The sequence below is a fragment of the Cupressus sempervirens genome, chromosome 11 (assembly GCF_028749045.1).
Source record: "Cupressus sempervirens isolate cs-2001-9-10 chromosome 11, ASM2874904v1, whole genome shotgun sequence".
Classification (NCBI taxonomy): Eukaryota; Viridiplantae; Streptophyta; class Pinopsida; order Cupressales; family Cupressaceae; genus Cupressus; species Cupressus sempervirens.
In genome coordinates this window covers 671074597-671098817 of record NC_143128.1, presented here as the reverse complement: position 1 = coordinate 671098817, position 24221 = coordinate 671074597, and the positions used below count along the sequence as shown (strand labels likewise).

At 36.5% G+C, this 24221-nt stretch overlaps 1 protein-coding gene across 6 annotated transcripts in view; it reads right to left on the bottom strand.

Annotated features, from left to right (window-relative positions):
- The window catches only part of LOC149531516 (RNI-like superfamily protein), a 172878-nt gene that overhangs the window by 127813 nt on the left and 20844 nt on the right, over nucleotides 1-24221 (bottom strand). For all 6 annotated transcript variants that reach the window (XR_016359159.1, XR_016359158.1, XM_089811422.1 and 3 more), the window contains 3 exons: nucleotides 3971-4309; nucleotides 3726-3799; nucleotides 1460-1562 (listed from right to left, as the gene is read on the bottom strand). Coding sequence is in view for 4 of the 6 variants with exons in the window: in XM_089811422.1 (XP_089667548.1) it covers nucleotides 1460-1562; nucleotides 3726-3799; nucleotides 3971-4309 (516 nt within the window). In the remaining 2 variants the exon portion in view is untranslated. The remainder of the gene's footprint in view (nucleotides 1-1459; nucleotides 1563-3725; nucleotides 3800-3970; nucleotides 4310-24221) is intronic.

Below are 24221 nucleotides of genomic sequence, written 5' to 3'. Positions count from 1 at the left end.
TAGATGTCCGCATTGCTAATCAAAGATAAGTTAATTAGTCCTATGAGTGTCATCAACAAATTTATCATTGTTTTGGGCCTTTAAAGGACTCTCTAAAAAGGGAACTCATGAACATCATGATGCAAACAGGATAGACAAACTGAGTTTTCTGTATCATACCTCTTCTCTTGTTCACACACAAGAACATGATCCTCAAGTTTGCTTACCTCAAGAAGTTCTTCCTTTGCCTGCTCAACTTGTATACATTCTACCTTGGGAAGAAACAATGATCTCATGTATAATTCTTTTTGCTTCCTTGCATTGTCAATCTTAGTGCAAATTTCCTTTACCTCTTGCAAGGGCTTTCTTGCTTAAGCCGCCAATAACTTAGCCTCCTTACCCCTCTTCTTCCATCATTCACATAAACTTTGGATCTTTAATACATTGTCCATGCTGTGACAAATTAAATCAGACTTCTTGTAAATTGAATTTATATCAAATATATCATGTCTGGCTCTTGAGTCACGAAAGCCATCATTGAGAGAAACAATAACACTCATAGGATCGTTCATGGAGGCATCAAGATGATTCATTTCTTCACATGGCTTATTAATCATGATTTCTAAGTCACCCACCAAGAAACTCCTATGCTCCCTACCTTTATCAACAATTGATTCTTTAATTACACCAACACCATCAGACTCATCCATGATAGGACATGAAGAAGCCACATCATTTTCAGATTTTTCAATCGGATGGGCAGCAAAGCAAGGAATATGGTGGTTCCTTATGGTTGGTGCCCTTAAAGCATTGTACACAGTTTTATTTGTGAGGACGGATTAGGACAATAGCTCCTAGCAGCTTTTCTTACTGTAATTTTTTGTATCCTGTGTTTTCCATGTATTTCTTGTGTATTGGCTCCATTGTGTGTTTGCACTTCTTCCAGTTTCAGTTCTAAATTTTGCTAGGTTCATCAAATTTTTATTTTGTTAATGATCTGAATTATACACCTCCCAGTAGAAATTGTGTTCTGCAAGCAGGGCATGATAGAATATGAATATTCAAAACTCAAACATCATCACAAGACTTACTTATTAGAAGATCTTATTAATCACAAAGAGTGCAAATGGACTATGAAAGAAAGATAAGTTTCCAACTTTCCATAGTTGTCACACAGGTAGACAAATAAGATTGTTTGGATAAAAAGGAAAAGCAATTTTTACAGCTATATGAAGGTCTTACATTAAACCATTTATGTTATTGAAATTTACTTCAAGCTCTGTTCTTGGACCTTTTTGGTTTCTCCTTTTTGGTTTCTCGTTTTTCAGTGTGAGGGAAAAATAAAATTTAACTCCAATGCTCTCACATATAATTAGTTCCTAAACAATATGCCAGTTGGCAGGCTCCTCCCTACAACATGTCTATTAATAAAGCATTTAAATTGAACAACTTATGGTCAAAAGGAAATCAAAGAACATACCGAGCATAATGCCCGAAACTTTTGCCTTGATGTCTCAAAGTTAAGAACTCTTCCCTTGGAGAAGTGGAATCATGTTTAATTCCAATATGCCCCTGAATAGTTTCTATACAAAAAAAGGCCAAGAGAAAAATTAGATCCTACACAGTTGAGAAGCAAATAAAAAATTAGATTTTCTGCAGTCTCCAGATATCAAGGTACAATCTAGACCCCAGAGTGAATAACAATCTTAAATGTTCTCATATACCCTTGGCAAGCTACAAAACCCAGAACAATCCATAATTTGCACAGTTAATATCTTCAATTATAACAAGAAATGAGAAACTGCACTCCTGCATTAATCATTTGGTTTCATAAGTCATCTTTAAAATGACTTATTTATTGGAAAATTTAAATCAGACTGGTAGTATTTCATATGATATGCTATAAATATTGCATTTAAGGAAAGAGATTTGCAAGTAACAAAGTGATAATGCAATGATTGAAACCACAAAAGACTTTAACAAAGGGATAGTCAAGCTAACAATCTCAATATGTCTTATTGACCCTATACGGCCTCTGAAACTATAGTTGCTTGTCATGCTTGGGTCTTCTAGTTTGATACTAACTGCCCCATGAAAAAGAAAGATATTACAGTGATGTCCAAATGACCCAGAGAGAAAATGAGCATATGAACTGTTTAATCTTTGAACTCAATTGGCAGAATTTCAAAATGATCTTGGATCCACATGATACAGAGAAAACAGAGATCGGATAACAACAACCACACTCTTCTCTCTTACATAAATCCCCTTATTCTAATTGTGAAAAAATTTCACTTTTTAGCTAGAAAAACCAGCTGAAATGGGAGTTTCATATGGTCTCCATGTCCAATATAAAAAGTAGTCTTCGCCCTTCAGGGAATGCAATTATGTTAATCATTTTTGGACCCAAATTGGGCATAATTTCAATTGATCATTTAAGGAATACAATCATTAGAGAGTAGCTACTTTTTGGACTCTTGGTTTTCTTTTAGAGTTAGCCTGAAGTTGTTTGCATACCCTGAAGTTAGCCTGAAGTTGTTGGCATTTCAAAATGATCTTGGATTCATACAGAAAAGAGAGATGGGATAACAATAACCACACTCTTCTCTCTTACCTAACTCCCCTTGTTTTAATAGTGAAAATTGTTTCAACTTTTAGCTAGTAGAAGTAAACCAGCCAAAATGGGAGCTTCATAAGGTCTTCATGTCCAATGTGGAAAGTAGCCTTTGCCCTTCAGGAAATGCTATTATGCTAATCATTTTTGGACCCAAATTGGGCATAATTTCAATTGATCATTTAATAAATCCAATCATTAGAGGGCAGCTGCTTTTTGGGCTGTTGGTTTTCTTTTAAAGTGAGCCTGAAGTTGTTGGCATACCCTTTGTCTGGAGTTTTGACTACCTTAGTTTTCCTAAGGAAAGTATGATAAAATCTTACTCTCAAGGGTTCCAAGAAAAGTTATCAGATTTGATTTCATTTCTTGAATATTCTAATTTATGATATTCTCTCCTCACTTAGAAGATATAGTGTACATGTAACATAGGAGCCCGATTTCAAGTATGTGCCCATGTTTCCTAAGTCAGAAGTGAAACATATGCCCTTGGTTCAATCCTACTTCCCATAATGGTAATACCATGTTACATGTCATGAGATGTTGGACCGGGCAAACTCAGCATGGACATGCCAGATTTCAATATGCAGGCGTGAGGTTGTGTTTGTCTACAATGAATCAAAATAAAAATGCATATAAATTTTTCAGTTATCCGAGGGCAAAAAACCAGAAAAATAAAGATTGAATAATAAATGTGAGATGCAATTAAAACTTGAAACTTGAAAATTGAAGTTGGATATTAGGAAAACCAATGCATCAAAATCATATAGGATAGATGTATCAAGATTCAATTCAATGAACAAACAACAAGAAAAACCAAAAAAATTAAGAAATTTAAATAAATTTTATGGAAGATCAATGTGTTGATGTGAATAAGGTGTTTTACCCTAGCAGGTCCTATTCACATGTTATGTTTACTCAGGTCCTAGGAAATATATCTAGTCTTAGTTCTCAATAAAATCTTCTATCTTGGCATTTACTTCTTCTCCTCAGTCATTTAAATTGGTGTAAATTACTTTCTCAAGAATACTACATATTCCATATCAAAAATGAAGACGTCAGGTTATGTCTATGAACAAACAGAAAAATAGAAAAGGAAAAAGAAGATTGTGGTTCATAGAAATGACTGTAATACCTGATAAATATATCTGCCCAATTGAGCCTTTGTATGATGGAAGTAAGGCTTGAGCAGCTGCCTCACGCAGACAACTATGCAAAATTCAGAAAAAAACAAAACCATTCAAACTAATTAGTAAACGAATGCATATAAAGCTTTTGAAAATATGATTTGAAAGGCGTGACTATCTTAGTTAAATCTGTAGAAACAGATAATTCCAGTAAATATGTGTCTGTTATCTAATTAAATAAGTTGCCACTTACTCTTGCAGGTGTGCCTCCCAATAAGATTGTTGCCAATCTTTTCTATAAATAGCAAGCTCACATTTATCATCAATATCTTCCGCAAAAGATAAGAGATATCCAGATTTTTTGACACCTTCAGGCCAACGTGTTTGAAATTTGTCTTTCCAAGCTTTGTTGAAGCAAGTTTGCAAATTTGTTTCTGTCCCCTCTCCCCATGATGCCTTGGGTTCATTCAGTTTTCTTATGTTTTCATTGTTCTGCGGAAGTGAAGTTCTTTTAGAATTGGAAGCTTCATACCTGTTAGTCCTCGCCCTTTTCCTAGTTTTTGTTTTGTTCTGCTCCACAGAAGCATAATCACTGCAAGATTGAATCAATCTGTTCAAAGAAAAGAACAAAATTCCCCTAAAAAGAATGGATGATGAGTTAAACTAGGAAAAAAGAGCTCAACGCAACCACTTACAGGATCCAGGGATACAAACCTATCAAATACTGTTTTTCCATTATTTACACTACTTGCTGCAACCAATATTTATGCATAACAGTAACCACAGTGACCAAAAATAGAGAGGCTGGCCCCTATCTACAGGGCATGAAGAAAAAACCATAGATATTCCAGAGTAGTTAACTTTTGTACAGTTTATGCTTGTGATCCAGATGCTATTTTCTAATCAAGAAAGATACAAAGGCAGTTTATCACTGAAGGTGTTAAAGGTCACTCCATTTTTTTGCATAAAAATGAGTTTTAGAAGAAAAGATTATTTGCATTTCTTTCAACCTATTATCATTCGAACTTCATAATAGTCGAATATTCAGTTATTAGAAACCTAAGTTCCCATATTGTCTAGTCATCAAAGAGTTTCTTTCCTAACAGCAATATTTGCAAAACCTCAAACGTAATGTCCCCATTTTTTATCAGGTTCTTGCAGTTGGCTTGGTCAGTTCACCATCGCAACCTCGTAAGCTGACAATGAGATTTGAGGGTCTCAGATGTGAAGTTATAGGCTTTCCAACATACTATGGTGTGTTTTGGGTCCGTTTGAGGGATTTACTATTTATAGTAAGTCAATTGGTTGTTCCAATGAGCTGAGTTGAGTTAGAGGAGTTGAGAGATGCTCTCAGTTTTTATTTAGGGCTTCTAGTTTGGGCTCCAAGAATTTTGGAGGAAGCATCTATTTATAGTAAGTCACCCCATCAAGTTCATTCATTGTCTTTCTTCATCTGGATCACTTTGGTGTTGTCAAGTTTCGATTATAATGCTTCTATTGTTGTTTTCACAAGATGGGTGATTTATTATTATTACTCATCTAAATATGTTGAGGTTGTTATTTTTGTTGGTGTTGTATGTTGGTCGCCTCAGTATCATAGCTCGTTGGCACCAAGTCGAAAAGTTTTAAATCGTAGGCACAAGAAACAGTGGCCTTCTGTGTCACAATATTTTGTTATGGTGAAAAAGGTCATTTTTGGGAGCCAAGAGCAATTAATAAATTATATTATAATGGCACTTTTTATATTTTAATGTTGTGGAGTTTAATTCGGAAACTTGTGCCAGTTGGAGATAATAAATATGAGCCCATTTGATGAGAAAAGCATCCAATCATTTAATTATTATATTTTACTTTGTCGTCTTTGTGACGTTTTCCTGAAGTTCTGACTTTTTGTGCCCTTGCTGAAGTATAAGGGTTTGGAGTCTACAGCTGAGGTATTTTAAATCCAATTCTGAGAATATTTCTTATCTTCCATGTCTGTGAGTGTTGGGAGTCTTTGGTGAATTGTAATTCTGATTTTGTATTCACAATTTGGATGCCACCATATCCACTAATAATTCTGCGGGATTTAATTCTGGAAGCCTGCAAATTATTACTTGGAGCCTGCATTTGATATATGTGCTTGCAATCTGATCTGCAAGGACTGTAAATTCATATTGAGGCTGCGTATGCGTTTGGAGGTAATTGACTAGCATTTTGACAGCCTATTGTGTCACTGAGATAGTCCGCATTAGTCATAGCAACTTGCTTTTCAGTGGTGGAATTACATTTACACTTCCAGGTTCATTTACTATAACTGCTGTTGTTATTTCAGCCAGTTGGTAAATTGAATTAAATTTCATTTTATCTCTGTTGAGTGTATATCTGTGGATTCAAGAGACTTGAATAATAAATTGCAAGTTGATTTTATTTAAGTTGGGCTGTTTATATCAATTCAGTATTTTGGCTTCACTGCTATGGCTTAACTGTTCACATGTAGCTATATTAAAAAGGAAACCAAAGTCTATATTTTTAAAGTTTGCAAAGGGAGAGATGAACAAATTTAAAGGATCAATACTATCCTTCAATTGAGCAATAATAGCCAGATCGGTTCATTTCAGTAATTACCATGTTTCTTGCCAAGTGTTTAACAAAATGTCAAATAACTAATAGTAAAGAAAAATTAGGGAGTTATAACCGGGTGGGGTATTACATAAAAAGGGACCAGCTGAAAATCAAGATTGCACTTCTGCCAAATGGACTAAGCTCAAGTACTAATGGTATTAAGGCCTCCAAAAACATAGCCCCAAGTTCAAATCCCTAGGAGAAACGATATGGCATTAAAACTGGGTAAATATACCACATCCAATTTTCTGGGTTTTGCTCACCCCAAAAAAAGAGGCCAGGTGCAATTTCCAAACATTGTAGCATTCCATTTACACAGCATTGTAAAATTATGTATAGAATTCAATCACCCAGGTTTTAAAAGTGAAAAACTCAGCAAAAACTTGGGAAATAAATAACAATGTAATTGTTGAATTTCATGGATTGCTTGCAGATGTAATAGCACTGCCTTCTTGGTATGTGTGTTCCAAGTACAGCGATCTCTCTTTATTTTGTAGATGAGACATGGATAGACATGTCCCATCAAGAGACATGTCTATTCATTAATATTTAATTACTATAATAGTTTATTATGTAACTACACATACACACACACACATGCATACATATATATATATCACATATATAATATATATAGCTTCAGTTTTGTCTCATGAGTTTATCCAACAAAAGCTACCAAACATTAACACTCCCTCTTAGCTAGGGAGGATAGACACAAGACAGATATTACACCATTGGTAATATTAGGAATGGCAAATTTTAAAGATATCTTTGATCAGAAGATATCCACCATTTTCATATCACATTTTATATCACAAGTATTGGCCTCCAGAATATTAACTTATGATATTCACCAAATACTCTAAACAGTGGCCTACAAAATATCAACTCATGATACTCATAAATTTGAAAACACACGAGTATTGGCCTCTAGAATATCAAGATATGATATTCACCAAATACTCTAAGTAATGGCCTACAGAATATCAACATATGATCTTCACCAAATACTCTTTGAGTAATGGCCTCCAAAATGTTGAGATGCAAGATATTCACCAAGTATTGTGAGCAATGGCATCTTGAACATCAAGTTGCATTATATTCACCAAGTACTTTGTGTAATGGCCTCCAGAACATCAATTTGCATAACATTCATCATGTACTCAAAATGTTTATAAGGTATGTGCACACGCATTCTCATAATGCGTACCATATAAACATCCACCATGCAAAGTATAATCTATCATGATCGGCATAGACATTGTAAGATATCCATAATAATAGAAAATTATGTTATTGTAAGATCGTCACCTTTCAACAACTTTTGCAAATACAAAAGATAACCATTTGGTCGTCATCACTTTCTCATGATGTACACAAGGGGTGGGTCCATTAAATCATGTAGTCACGCGCATGGTACATTTTACATGAATTCAAAACTCCCTTTGATTCTCATATGATCAAGATCTTCAAAGATCAACTGAAGCATATCCTCTATCCGCTACTTCAAATGGATGTGTTAGACTCCCTCTGAATATCAATCTTCTGTGCTTCTTTACCTTTGAAAAAGTGTCAGACTCGCTCTCAATCTGATATCAATCTCCCTTTTCCTTCAATAACATTCTCACGAGAAAAGATCAAGGCAAATAGCTCTTATAGTACGTATTAAAAATAAAAGAGAGATTAATATAATACTCAATAATATCATTAGTAATAATCATATATTAGTAATAATCATAATAGTGTAATATTATTCCTTTAGAATAACATAATTATTCTATTCAAGATAACATTCTTATTCAATGTTTATAATAAGAATATTAGAGACCAAAAATAATAATTGTTTAACATATTCATCCTTACTTTATGTGGAGCCCACCTCTCACATAAAAATTATACTAATATCTTAAACAACTTCAAATAATGTTTCTCATACCTTATAGGGTCGGTGGGTGCCCAATCTCTTTGTTCTTCATATTGGACAACAATCTCGTGGACCCTTATCTTCTTATGGGTCGATTTCTTTAATTTTTAAAGGGTGGAGTCTGGAGCTCTCTCCTGTCAGGTCTAGGTTTATTTTCTTAGACTCACAAAGCCTTAAAACTATTGAAATACCTCTCTACACCTCAAGATAAGGCATCTCTTACGCATAAACACAGACTTATCACTACTTGCAACTCCATTCATTATTACGGCTTACAAATGTGGTCATGGTCACTATTAAACAGTGTATACGACCTTTAAAAAAATTGTGATTTTTACTTGATGATGTTGCCTTGTATGAATACACAATTGCATATGCCAACATGTGAAAGGGGCACGCACCATTGTTTTATTTTGCAACAATTCTCTCACTGTTGTGAAGAATTAATTCTTGACTTTCTCTAAGACAAATTATTTCATCAGGCATCCTCAACTAACATACTTTGTCTTCCTCATCAGTCCTTTCAAGCCTAAAATATCTACCTATCTTTTTGAATCTCCTTCTAGTAAGGGCAATGACTTGGCCATTAAAATGTCCGATTGCAACTCTTGTCTATTCCTTGCCTCTACTTCCGTCTCTAGCAAAGACAACTTCATGCACTTGAAGGCTGATTCCTCATCCTTGTTAAGATTCCACGTTAAGTTTAGATCAATCTATATAACATCGTCTGAGACAGCAGTACAAGTCAACAATCTACGTGGAATATAGCTCATGTCATGGTAATAGACCCAGGTGAAGGTTATTGCCTCTTAGTTTATATGTTTTCTATTTACAATAATTGCTTATTGACACTAATCACTGCTTTTTGTTGAAGCCAAACACATTCAACGTTGACTATGTGGGAGCTCGAATGAAGATTGGAAAGTCATCTATCACCGTGCACCAACTAAATGGATATTGTTCAACATATTTATTTGATGTCAATATTTTACTCCCATGATTGTCTGACCATCCTTCCATGCTCCCTCGTATTGCTTGTTCTATAAGACTCCATTTCGTATGTTTGTTGTTGCAATAGCAACTTATTTACTCTTTTACATTTGATGATTTGTCTCTGTGTTGTCCATTCCCCATTATAAGAATATTGTGACCAAACAAATAGAAAGTCTCTTGCTCTAACTTTTAGCAGTTGTGATTATGCACCATCAACTACATCTAACCATCATTCAACTTTAATATCATATGTTATGAACTGAAGAAATAGTATCCCAAGCATTCTACCAAATAGGTATCACTCCATAGCCACACTTTCACAAGTAGAATTTTACGCATATTCCATCAAACTACTTGGGTGCATAGTCTATGATTTGGTATTTTGTCAAATAATTTAAGCGTGTGTCTAACATTCCAGATTCAGTGACTATGATCATAATTGGTAGAAGATCTTCCAATAGTTTGATTTAAGACTACACGATGCTTTTGATATGGAGTTTTTACAACATTTTCAAATAATTATTTTCCTACGAATTTAGTGACAATCCAATTCCACATTTTGATAGCCATTGACATCAAATGTGGGGTCATACAGACAATGTAATTTCTTCAACACATCTGCTTTAATGTGAAAATGGAGCTTCAATATCTCCCCAACAATATTCCCTACGATATGCCATTGAGCATGTCCACATAGAGTTGGACAGTCTGATATTCTCAATGACTCATAAAACTGCTGCAAATTCAATAGTCTTCAAATCCACCTTCGTCTGGCTTTATTATTAACATGCTTAGGAGTCACCTGCTCTGATACGATGATGATTTTCATGGATCACTTGCAGATGTAGTAGCACTGCCTTCTTGGTATGTGTGTCCCAACTATAGCGATGTTACATACCAAATTTTTGCTCATTTAAAATAGCCTTATAGCCATTATATACTTCATGTGAATGACAATTGGTTAGTTAAAACAATTGGATGTTATGATCTTGTGAAATGGAAACTATGGTTAACCGTTTTGATTCATGTGAAAATGACTTGTTAGTTGTTCGTTAGAATTAAACTGAAAATGAATAATTACATTTCAAGAAATTATAAAAAATAGTTGTTAGTGGTAATGGTGGTTAGCCGTTGTGACAATTATGAATTACTTTTGATTAAAGTTATCTTGATTTAAAATCGAGGAATATGTTATTATTGTGGAAATATCCTTTCTGGATGCAAGAGAAGACAAAAAGGGGGGAAAGCATTGCTAAACGGGATTTAAAGAATGGAGCATCAAAAAGGTTCGTCGACAAGCCATCAGGTATGGGTTCTAACCATCTTGGTTAAAGATTTAACAGCTAGGCAACACAGAGTATAGCTTGGACAACCATGAGCTACCCAATCGGATATTAGCATGAAAAACTTTAAACATATAAAATAAACATAAATTTGGTTACCTTTTTATATTTAAGATCTTTGAGTCGTCATTGAAATGTATGTCTAAAAATATTAACACCATGTTATCTTAAAACTTGTACTTGCACCTACATATATATGTGTGTGTATATATATATATATATATATATATATATATATACGTGCGTAAATCAATATGTTGGTAAAAGGAGTTACATGATCCAATTCACACACACTTTATATGTACATATGTACGTACAAGTGCAGATGAAATAAATACCATGACGCCAATATAATAAAATATAAAAATCATGAGAAGTATGATCTTTATGGCTTTAATATTGGCTCCACATTGATGAGTGACTACCACCTTCATATCGGCTTATATTCCTCTTTCAATTTAAAAATTGGTGGAGTTACTTGTGACCCGACTGGCCATGCACCGCAACTCTCTTCTTGTAACTGGCATAGCATGCGGATGATCTATTTATTCCTTCTTCCACTGCCTAAGAAATGTTCTTTTTCTCTCCTCATGTTTGTCTCTAAGTTTTATTTCTAGCAAGAACTTGCTCACGGCTTCAAGCCGACTGCAACTTTCATTAGAAGTATTTCATCAATCCCTGTTCCATATTGTGATCATCCAAACAACAAATTAATCATCGCTATTGCTATCAATTCCAAACTTCATTCATCGCGTTCGAGCTCGTTAATTCCAGGTTCGAGCTCGTTGATTCCAAGCCCCAATAGATAGAGCATAAAACCATTTGCAGGTCATGCAACCATTTGTTCATATTTTATTACCTTATGTTCTTTGTTTCTTGTTGATTCAAATATGGAAATCAATGATGTACTTGGATCGTTGTAGTATCATTGTTCATCCTCGACCATGAATGAAGCAACAATGGCCATAAATAAAGGCTATAGAATGTTGAATTAGAAAGTAACAAATGATTCAATATCTCTCTTATTACCATGTTGATTGGGGGCTCACGAGCATACATACCTGCAACTGGAATGAAACAGATTTTCATCACTATGAATGTTTAGCAAGCACATTGCTAATGGCATATGTGCATAAATATATGAAGCAAGCACTGATGGATTACATGAAACATCGATCTAACTTATACAGTGGTATTGACCATATACCACTGAGATAAGATCAGTGGATGAAGTAAATCTGAATTGTTAAATTTATATTTGCATTATACATGGCTCTGAATCTCCCAGGATACACCCAAGACCAAGAAGGTCAAGCATTAGTGGGTGGGGAGGAGAAGTATCCCTGAAAGAACAATTGAATGTCAATAAATGAGAGTAAAAAAATAATTAAACTGCATATACCAAGTCAGCTCATGGTTGTCCAAATTATATTCTTGTTGTCAACTCAAGCGTTGGGTGATCGAGCTCCTTAATAGCCCACTGAAATCCTTGGCCAAGGTAGGTTAGTGGCATGCTCGCCACAATTGATTACTAGAGATCAGAGTGCTAACTAAGAGAGGGGAGGTTGATGGAGGATATCCACTGCCTTGTCTGCTGCTTAGTCGACACTCTAACACCGGGATGCTCAAGTAGCAGGACCATGGTGCCCCAAGCCTAACACTGGGGTAGGGAGGGCCTTTCTCAAATGAGATTGTGTGGGGATAATTTTAGTTCCACGGTTGGGAGGTTAAGCCCATGCCAATGCTTCTCCTCTTCACCAGATGCCGAGGCTTGCACAACATAGTGATAGTTATTTGATACATGTATGACCCTTGTTCCTTTCGTACATTCTTTATCTTAATTTAATGTTTCCTTGATATATGTGTGTGTGTATATATATATATATATATATGTATGTATGTATGTATGTATGTATATACATACATACATACATACATATGTATGTATGTATGAATATATATGTATGTATGTATGTATGTATGTATGTATGTATGTATTTTTATGATGTTCCTAATGAATGTATTGGTAGAAGTTATTTATTGAAGTTAAAATAGTTTCCTTTCATGTGAACTAGAAAAGGGTCGTTATTATATTTTTGTTTATTCATTCTTGTATAATGAAATCAGTTGATAGCTTTCCATTCTAAGTGAAGTAATGAACATAACTACCTTTATGTCATCGTGTTATGAAATCTAGTTTTACCTTGGAATATGTTTCTTCTTTTAGCTTAGGAAAAATAGTATGTTACAAGCGATCTCTCTTTATATTGTAGATGAGATATGGATAGACATGTCCCTTCATGGGACATGTCTATTCATTAATATTTAATTAAAATAATTGTTTATTATTTAACTACATACACACACACATATATATCACATATATAATATATATAACTTCAGTTTTGTCTCATTAGTTTATCCAACTGAAGCTACCAATCATTAACAGTACTATTTGTAAAATCGAAAAGAAAAGCAGTTTCATTATTTAAGCAAGCTTGAGTTGGAGTAATACTGGAATGGATGACCTCATAGGAAGGGATAAATGTTTCACCTCTTTCAGCATCAGCTATATGCAATGGGTGTTAAGTGGACCATTCTTGTGACAAGTTTGTTTCGTGTAAACCACTAGTCATAAAACATGCATCAATTAGTTTGCTCGAAAAACTACAAAGTTAAATCCTCATAGCAATATCATAATTTGACTTGCCATGAAAAATATCTCCTACCAATCAACTTTAAAAATATTTGAGAATTATGTTCAATTTTCACAACAGGGAATGAAAACCCTTGGCTAATTAGCAAACTTGGAGTATCAAACCCTTCTTGGATTTCTAATACCAAATTCGAGAACAAAAATGCTTAATCTCCAATGCTAACTATTCCATCCAAAGATTGCATTTGACCTGATATTGCGATTTAATTTCAGTTTTCAGATTTGAAGCAATTGATATTCACAAGAAAATCTTCAACATCACTGAATTTCAAATAATTTAGATCTGGTTATTGTTGATTCATCATCATTCGTTGTTATCATATTCTTGAGCTGAAGGGCCAACATCACAAGGAAGAATCTGCACTATGTGGTAATGATAGTGTTTCCATGTTTGTCTTTGATGTAAAAGAATTTCTTTGTGCCTTTAATATAGTACGCCTATGACATCTACTCAGGCTCACCTTGGCACATAGGCCAGATCAGGTCTGCCTCTATTCTCATTGAAACACAATTGCAAAATTTATCATTTATTTTTTCTTTATGACCTGACCTTGTCTAGGCAATAAATTTGTTTAATGCTACATTTTATTTGGATTCCACAAAGAAACGACCTTTTGTGTTTCTGCTTTAAATAAAAACATCTTGTTGGCCGACTCCAACTGGGATAAGCACCAAGCTTTGGGCAAAAATAATAAATAAATAAGTGCCAGTTTTAATAATGCTGGCTGGAGCCAATAGTGGCATGTTGTGATGGTTAAGTTGTTGCGTTGTTATCCTTGCCATCAAGGTTGAAATCTCATGGGGATGAGGTCCCCTGTTTGTGGCCTCACTGGTTCATAGCTCCAGGTCAAAGCATTTACCCCTCTTTCAAAAAAAAAAAAAAAGTGCTGGCTGGCTTCCTAGAAAGATGCGCCCATTTTAGGGAAGGAATTTTTAGTATAAAAAAAAACTTTTTTCTATATGCCTAGCAGACCTGCTTTGCAAGGGGGCAACCATTCACTTGAAGAGGCATTTGATGGATATAAAAAGTCAGGCATTGTGGACAACTCAAACATGAAATTTATTGAAGAATCTACATTTAAGAGCAGAAATAAAAATGCAAAGGAAAAATCAGGCCTGCATGTTAAGAGATTTATGAGGTAAATTCAGCTTAATCTTAAGGACCAAATCATGCAAGTAGCATGAAAATTATAGACATATTGCTATATAGCTGAAAGGAGATTTATGGGCACAAGTTCATGGTTGATTTGTGTGGAGGAGTGGGCAGATATTGTTGAACAACTTGAAGGATCTAGGACAGATCCAACAACATCATTATAATCCTACAAGTCAAAGGATGGAGCTTTCTACTTTGCAAGCTATGAGGTTGAAGCCTCTTGTTCAAGTGATTGAAATCTCATACTAAGATGGTGGTCGGTTGTGAAAGTTGGTGCTTCCAGTAGATTGGTGCCTACGCAAGCATCTAGAGGAGACTAGTGTCCCCTAAGGGTTCAACCCTACAAAATGTGTAAAGGAGTTTTCAATATAAAAGCAATATTTTGTCATGGTTTTCTCCCACAAGGGTTTCCACATTAATATTGTTTTCTTACTTGCTATTTCTTACATGTGTGGTTCATTAACCTTAAAGTATTTCTATTGTATATAATCAAGTTTTTTAAATAAAAGTTTCTCGGTAAACAAGGCAGCATTCTTTGATGGGACAAATCATGCCTTTTGTAGCATAAGGAGGAAGAACTACTCGAATGCCCTAGGATATGATGTTTGCCAATCCATGATGAATGGCTATACGCACTCCCCAATGAATCAAGCGAAAAAGAACAAAAGTGAGAACAATGCAAAAGTCAAACATGCAATTTTTTGTCGGCTATCTAAATCTAAGATAGTGAAGATTATGCAATGCAAATCAGCAAAGGACTTATGGAATAAGTTAAAGAATAGGAGAAGGAGATAAGAAAGTAAAGAAGGCAAACCTTCTAACCCACCAAAAGCAATTTGAAAGTCTCAAGATGAAAGAAGAGGAAAGTGCAACATCTTATTTGCTTCATGTTGATAAGACCATAAATACAATCAAAGGACTTGGTGAAGAAGTTGAGGAAGCCATAGTCGTTCAAATCATTCTAAGCTCTTTGCCCTTAATATTTGATACTAAAGTTTTGGCAATTAAAGAAATGAAAGATCTAGAAACATTGATAGAGGATGAGTCACATGCGATCCTCACAGTAAGATTTCTGCAAATTCTGAAGATATAATACTAATGTAGTATTATTAGCTTGCTACAAATCAATCTACTATAATTCTGGGCTGAATGTTATTGTTCTGGAAGTCTGCAATAAATTATGGAGATTATAGTTTATTTCTGTACTCAATAGCCAATGAGTAGATTGCTAGAAAAGCAGACTTACTATTGTATTGTATGTCTTCTATCCACAATCTTGCTCCTACTTATATATTACCCAAGAGTCTTGCCTTTTCAAATAGACACAACCCCTTATAGGTCGGCCCTCCATGAAACAAACTACTCCTCTAAACATGGCGCCCTTGCTCATTATCTAATAGTTAATACTTAGTTAACTACAATAGTCAATAGAAGGCATATAAATATGCCTAGCAAATTGCCAATCTGTTCTAAGGGAGATGTAATTATCATGAGACCATATATAAAGGAAATCACATGCATTTAGATCTGTCTGATCTGAAAAATCAGAACATTAATATGATCAAGTTATCAAGATTCAACACTCCCTCTTAACTTGATAATATAAATGAGAGAAACATATCTAGCATCATCAATTATGATGACTAAGCATAGATTGATACTCTATATCTATCTTAATCTTCCAAGCATGCAGTATCATTGTACACATGATACTTTGTCATATTACTAAACTTGTAATATAAATAATCACCTAGTCTTGTGATAACAGTATTGTAAAGTTCCGTTCTAGAGTTTCCTTATGAAGTCCCGTAGTATGTTTTAGGTAGTCTTGTCGTATGCTTCAGGTAGTCTGGTTGTGTGCTCCAGGTAGTATCCCTCAGTGCTTCGGGTGGCCAGTGCTTCAAGTAGTTCTCCCTCAATGCTTCAAGTGGCCAGTGCTTCAAGTAGTTCTCCCTCAGTGCTTCAGGTGGCTAGTGCTCCAGGTCAATGCTTCAAGTAGTTCTCCCTTAGTGCTTCGGCTGGCCAGTGCTTCAAGTAGTTCTCCCTCAGTGCTTTGGGTGGCCAGTGCTTCAGGTAGTTCTCCCTCAGTGCTCGAGGTGGCCAATGCTTCAGGTCAGTGCTTCAGGTAGTTCTCCCTTAGTGCTTCGGGCGGCCAGTGCTTCAAGTACGTGCTTCAGGTAGTTCTCCCTCAGTGCTTCGGGTGGCCAGTGCTTCAGGTAGTTCTCCCTTAGTGCTTCGGGTGGCCAGTGCTTCAGGTCCATACTTCAGGTAGTTCTCCCTCAGTGCTTCAAGTCAATGCTTTAGGTAGTACGGTATTATCTTGATGGTCGTATGGTAGAGTGTATGACCATACGATGTAAACCTAAAGGTGGTACAGTGTTCTCTTGAAGGCCGTACGATAGTGTAGGTGACCGTACGGTGTATGCCTGAAAGTTGTACAGTTCTCCCTTGGAGGTCGTATGGTGGAATGCCACTATGGTTATACGAGATGGAGGTGCAACGGTCGTACGGAGTAGGGAGAAGACAAGCCGTACAATATGATAGCAGTTATACAGTTACAACATTGTCCAATTCGTACAGTTGCAGTACGGAAGATGCACCTCATGATGTGGGGGATGGATGGTGTACGGATAAAGGAGGAATGTTGAGTTATGCGACAATAAATTTATAGATCCGAATTCATCAACAAAGCAAACAAGAATGGAGATTAAACACGAATATCCTTTAATTAATATTTGCAATAAGATGGCGCTCTGATTTGTCAGATCCGAGCGAAGTATTACATGCAACGAAATAGGGTGAGGATTGAATCCCACCGAAACTGAACAAGCCAAGTAGGGAAGATCTTTCACTTCTAAAATGGAGAACAACAGAGAATCCCAATGGGAATTCGTAGTACAAAATAAATAATCAGAATGCATATCTACGACTACCTACAAGTCGTGCTTAAATACCCGTCGGGGAAAGCCTTTACGAGGGTGTACAAAGATAGTCGATGGTAACACTTACCAACGGAAACTAAAATAAAAATAGGTCCAAGATATATTAAATCAATCGGAACCACAAATACAAATATTAACTTGGGCCTCATATTAATTAATTAAAGTAACTAATTAAAGGTCCTTATATTATTTAAATTATGGGACCAGTTAATTAATTAATTTAATTTAAAAATTACATTAAAATTTGGGGACATGACAAATACTTGCTACCCAAAGATTGCTTGCCCTCAAGCAATCCATCATTTGACAAAACACCAACAGCTCCAGGGTCCCAAATCAAACACACAGGCAAGACAAGTGAAATGACATCAATCCTCTGCAACACCACATTGCTATCAAACTTTCACTGCACCACTTTGATATAAATATTATCGTATCCTGAGTCACCAGGATTCCAAAGGAAACACATAGGCGAAATGAGTGAATTGTCATCAAACCTCCCTTGCACCCCACTGTCATTAAGCATCTATTGTGCCACTCTAATATAAACATTGTTGTAGCCTTCACCAGGATCCCAATGACACAAATTGATGAAATCTTTCACATTATTATGTTCAAAAATTTCCTTGGGTATGGTCATGCACTCAGATGCTGATGCTAGCACAAACTTACCCACTAACACAACCACAACGATCACTATTATATTCTTGACGGATGAAACCTAGACGAAGAGAGCTTCAATAGTGAAAATGTCGACGAAGGGGGGCTCGACTGTGAGAACCTTGGTGACATGAGCTTTGGTGAAGGGTTTTGCGATGATGGGAGCCTCAACAAAGAGTACCTCAATAAAGGGAACCTTGGCAGAAAAAACTTCAACAGAGAGTACCTCGACGACAAACAAAATTTTAGCTGTTGATAAAACTGCAATGGCACGCAAAACCTCAATTGAAGCCTTGATGATGGATAGAGCCTCGACAACGAGCAATGTCTCAATGGCAACAAACATAGCTATTGTGATCGATGCAGCCACAATGACGGACACACAATGATGACGGAGATAGCCATGATGTTGTCAATGGATACAACTATAGCGACAGATACACCCTTGATGACAGATACAGGCTTGATGTCGATGATGGACACGACGTTGACAGACACAACGATGGTGATGAACATGATAATGGACTTGGCAATAGACATGGCTGCAATGACAACAATGGACACAATGAAGATGACATACATGACGGTGACAGCGGTGTCGGACATGGCAATAAACAAGGTGTCGATGATGACAACAAACACAATGACGATGACAAATATGGCAACGGTGACAACGGACACGACGACGATGACAAACGCAAACTCGACGATGGACACAAACTCGGTGTTAGTGACGGACACAAAGGTGATGGATATGAACTCAACAAGGGACACGATCTTGACGTCGGTGATGGACACGAACTTGACGTCGATGACAGACACGACAACGATGACGGACACGATCTCAACGATGGAATTTGTCATCAGTGACAAACACAAACTCGATGACGGACACAAACTTGACGTTGGTGACGGACATGACGATGATGAACACAACGGTGACGAACACGAACTCGACGAAGGACATAGACTCCGCATCAATGATGGACACAACAGTGACAAACACGAACTCGATGACAAACAGACTCGGAGTCGGTGACGGACATGACAGTTACAGATACGACGACGATGACGGACGCAAACTCGACAATGGACTCGTCATCGATGACAGACAACGATGATGACGGACGCAAACTCGATGACGGACACAGACTCGACGTCAATGATGGACATGATAGTGACAGACACGAACTCGAGAACGAACACAGACTCGGCATCGATGACGGACACAACGGTGACAGATGCGACAACTGTGACGCACACAAACTCGATGACAAACACAGACTCAACATCGATGACGAACATGATGGTGACGAACATGACAGTGATGGATACGACAGTGACAAACACAACGACGGTGACAGACATACAACTTTAGCGACGGACAAGACCACGATGATGGACACAACTTCGGTGACAGGCATAGAGCCTCAACAACAGACACAGCTTCTATGATGGACACAACTTTGGCAACTGATGGAACTTCCTCAACGGATAGTACCTTGGTGACAGGCACAACATCGATGATGGGCACAACTTGATCCATCCATGGCTTCACAAGATCCATGCAAGCAACCTCTTCATTTTTTTGGTGTTCTTCCCATGTTGGTGTAGTAGAAAGATTTAGCAAATCCTCCTGGAGCGGCCCTGTAATCATACCTTCATTCTCCTCATGTAAAGCATCACCCTTATCATTGTCATCCATTTTCTCCCACTTGTGCAAATGAGATATTAGTTTTTCTTCACAATGCTTGAAAACATTACTGACAAATCTATATGCTACTATAGAGAGGATACATTCTAGATTACGAACAGCCCATAACATAGATGCGATGGGTTGGGATATCTCATCCATCTCCTCAATGCACGCAATCATAAGACTCTCCATAGCAACTGGAATCTTAGTATCATGATCTTCCTTGATGGTCACCAAGAAGTGATGAAACATATCATGGACCAAATTTTGCAATTCGAGATCTAAGAGAAGATTACTTACTTTGACATTTGCACAATTCTCCATTATTGTAGATCTCCTACCAAAAGGGTCAATACTGAAGTCATCAAGACTTTGAAAGCTGTCAACTATCAATTGCAATATCTCTATTATGGTGTTATCATCATACAGTGCTTTAGGAGCCGAAATTCTCAAGACCTCACTGAGACATGTTGCAACTGCCAATCTTTTATCCTTGTCATGGTGTCTCAAAAGCCTGGGTTGACTTAAGGTATCCTTAATTGGCAAGAGGATTCTCTATATAAATCTTGAAGGTAATTGGTCCACCTGACACAAACATACTTCCAATATATCTAATGGAAGATCAACACCCTCATTGAGCTCTTTGCCAATCTTTTGTAGTGCCTTTAACCACCACTCTCCATCGCTGTCCGGCGCCATAGTGTGATCCAAATACCAAAATCTCTCAATCATCCCAGTAGGCTAGCAAGATCACCAGCTATGATACCACTTTAAAGTTTCGTTCTAGCTTCCTTATGAAGTCCCATAGTATGTTTTAGGTAGTCTTGTCGTGTGCTTTAAGCAGTCTGGTTGTGTGCTCCAGGTAGTATCCCTTAGTGCTTTGAGTGGCTAGTGCTTGAAGTAGTTCTCCCTCAATGCTTTGAGTGGCCAGTGCTTCAGGTAGTTCTCCCTCAATGCTTCGGGTGGCCAGTGCTTCAGGTAGTTCTCCCTTTGTGCTTCGGGTGGCCAGTGCTTCAGGTAGTTCTCCCTTTGTGCTTCGGGCGGCCAGTGCTTCAAGTAGTTCTCCCTCAATGCTCCGAGTGGCCAATGCTTCAGGTAGTTCTCCCTTCATGCTTCGAGTGGCCAGTTCTTTGAGTTCGTGCTTCAAGTAGTTCTCCCTTAGTGCTTCGGGTGGCCAGTGCTTTAGGTAGTACAATATTGTCTTGATGGTTGTATGGTAGAGTGTATGACCGTATGATGTAGGCTTGAAGGTGGTACAGTGTTCTCTTGAAGGTTGTATGATAGTGTAAGTGACTGTACAGTGGATTCCTGAACGTTGTACGGTTCTCCCTTGGATGTCATACGGTAGTGTGGTGGGCCTACAATGGAATGCCACTATAGTCGTACAAGATGGAGGTGCAACAATCGTACGGTGTGGGGAGAAGACAAGCCGTAAGGTATGATAGCAGCAGTACAGTTACGAAGTTGTCTAAGTCGTACGGTTGCAATACAGAAGATGCACTTTGTGATGTGGGAGATGGATGGTGTATGGATAGAGGAATGCTAAGTTCTACAACCATAAACTTATAGATCTAAATTCATCAATAAAACAAATAAGAATGGAGATTGAGCATGAATATCCTTCAATTAATATTTGCAATAAGATGGTGCTCTAATTTGCTAGATCCGAGCAAAGTATTACATGCAACAGAATAGGGTGAGGGTTGAATCCCACCGAAACCAAACAAGCCAAGTAAGGAAGATCTTTCACTTCCGAAATGGCAAACAGAGAATCCCAGCGGGAATTCGTAGTACAAAATAAATAATCAGAACGCATATCTACAACTAGTTACAAGTCATGCTTAAATACCAGTTGGGGAAAACCTTTCCGAGGGTGTCACAAGATATATTAAATCAATCAGAACCACAAATACAAATATTAACTTGGGCCCCATATTGATTAATTAAAGTAATATTTAAATTCTAGGACCAATTAATTAATTAATTTAATTTAAAAATTACATTAATATTTGGGACATGACAAGTATAAAATACGGAGAGTGATTAAATTTTTCCTTTATCCAAGTTGTGACTCATAGGTACTGACAAGCCTACATCACAACATGATTCTGAGTTAAGATCTGCCAGCACGCAGGATAAAATCCGAAGAATGATTAAATTCTTCATTTATCCAAGTTGTGACTCATAGGCATAGAAATGTCTACATCACAATGTGATCTTGAACTCATCCAAATCTGACAGTAGTTCTCTATTGTTTAGTACATTATCTCAAAGATCGTCATCTCTCATAATGTCTTTTATACAAGTGTTCATTATCTCAAAGATCGTCAACTCTTAGATAATGAATACAAATGGTGAAGCCCATAATAGTCAATAGCCTGACAATAATAATTTTAACACAAAATTATTTCATTAATAATTAAAGAATACAAATGTATTATAATTCAACCATGCTAAGTCTTTTTTTGAAGTGATCTATCTTCACTCGAGAGAGAGACTTGGTAAGAATATCTGATGTTTGATCTGCAACGCAAATGTATTCTAACTTGACAGCTTTCCTGTCTACCATATCTCTTTCATAATGGTAAGGAATTTCAATATGCTTGGATCTATCATGAAAAACTGGATTCACAAAAAGCTTGATGGAACTCTGATTATCATAGTAAATGATAGTGGGATTCATGAGTTGATCAAATAATCCCACAAGTAACTTTCTAAGCCAAACTGTTTCCCGAGAAGCCATTGCAACTGCAATGTATTCAGCTTTTGTGGAACTCTATGCTACTGATGACTGCTTTCTGCATATCGATGATATCATTGCTGAGCCTAAACTGAAACAGCATCCTAAAGTGCTTTTCCTATCAGTAACACTTCAACCCCAATCTAAGTCTGCAAATCCATGTAAGTTTAAGTCAACTTTCTTATACTTAAGCCCAAGGTTAAAGAGTGCCTTGTAAGTATCTCATAATGTGTTTGACTGCAACCAGTAGAATCTCCTTTGGCTCACACATAAACTGACTTAAGGCATTAACAGCATAGCAAATATCAGGTCTTGTATTTACCAAGTATATAAGAGACTCAATCATCTATCTGTAAATAGTAGAATCTATGGAGGGTGATTTTGTTACTGCTTCCTTAAGTTTGAGTGGATTAGTCTCCATTGGAAAAAACATAGATCTGCAGTTCCACATTCCAAATCTCTTCAAGATGTCTAATGTATACTTTCCTTGATTAAGTATGATGTTGTCAGAGTTCTACCATACTTTCAGTCCTAGGAAGTAATGAAGGAGTCCTAAATCTTTCATATCAAATTCTCTGATTAGATCTTTCTTGCATTGATCTATAAGATGATCATCACCTATTATTAGTAAATCATTAACATATAGTATCAAAATTATCATATCATCTCTATCCTTTTTATAATAGAGATTTGGATCAGCTTCATTCTTAAAGAATCCTAAACTGGTGAGATATGTATCGATTCTTTCATACCATGCCCTAGGAGCATGTTTAAGCCCATAGAGAGCTTTCTTGAGTCTGCAAACAAAGATTTTAGGATTATGAGTTTCAAATCCTTCAAGTTGTTCCAATATATCTCTTTTGTAATCTTCACTCGAGAGAGAGACTTGGTAAGAATATCTGATGTTTGATCTGCAACGCAAATGTATTCTAACTTGACAGCTTTCCTGTCTACCATATCTCTTTCATAATGGTAAGGAATTTCAATATGCTTGGATCTATCATGAAAAACTGGATTCACAAAAAGCTTGATGGAACTCTGATTATCATAGTAAATGATAGTGGGATTCATGAGTTGATCAAATAATCCCACAAGTAACTTTCTAAGCCAAACTGTTTCCCGAGAAGCCATTGCAACTGCAATGTATTCAGCTTTTGTGGAACTTTATGCTACTGATGACTGCTTTCTACATATCGATGATATCATTGCTGAGCCTAAACTGAAACAGCATCCTGAAGTGCTTTTCCTATCAGTAACACTTCAACCCCAATCTAAGTCTGCAAATCCATGTAAGTTTAAGTCAACTTTCTTATACTTAAGCCCAAGGTTAAAGAGTGCCTTGTAAGTATCTCATAATGTGTTTGACTGCAACCAGTAGAATCTCCTTTGGCTCACACATAAACTGACTTAAGGCATTAACAGCATAGCAAATATCAGGTCTTGTATTTACCAAGTATATAAGAGACCCAATCATCTATCTGTAAATAGTAGAATCTATGGAGGGTGATTTTGTTACTGCTTCCTTAAGTTTGAGTAGATTAGTCTCCATTGGAAAAAACATAGGTCTGCAGTTCCACATTCCAAATCTCTTCAAGATGTCTAATGTATACTTTCCTTGATTAAGTATGATGTTGTCAGAGTTCTACCATACTTTCAGTCCTAGGAAGTAATGAAGGAGTCCTAAATCTTTCATATCAAATTCTCTGATTAGATCTTTCTTGCATTGATCT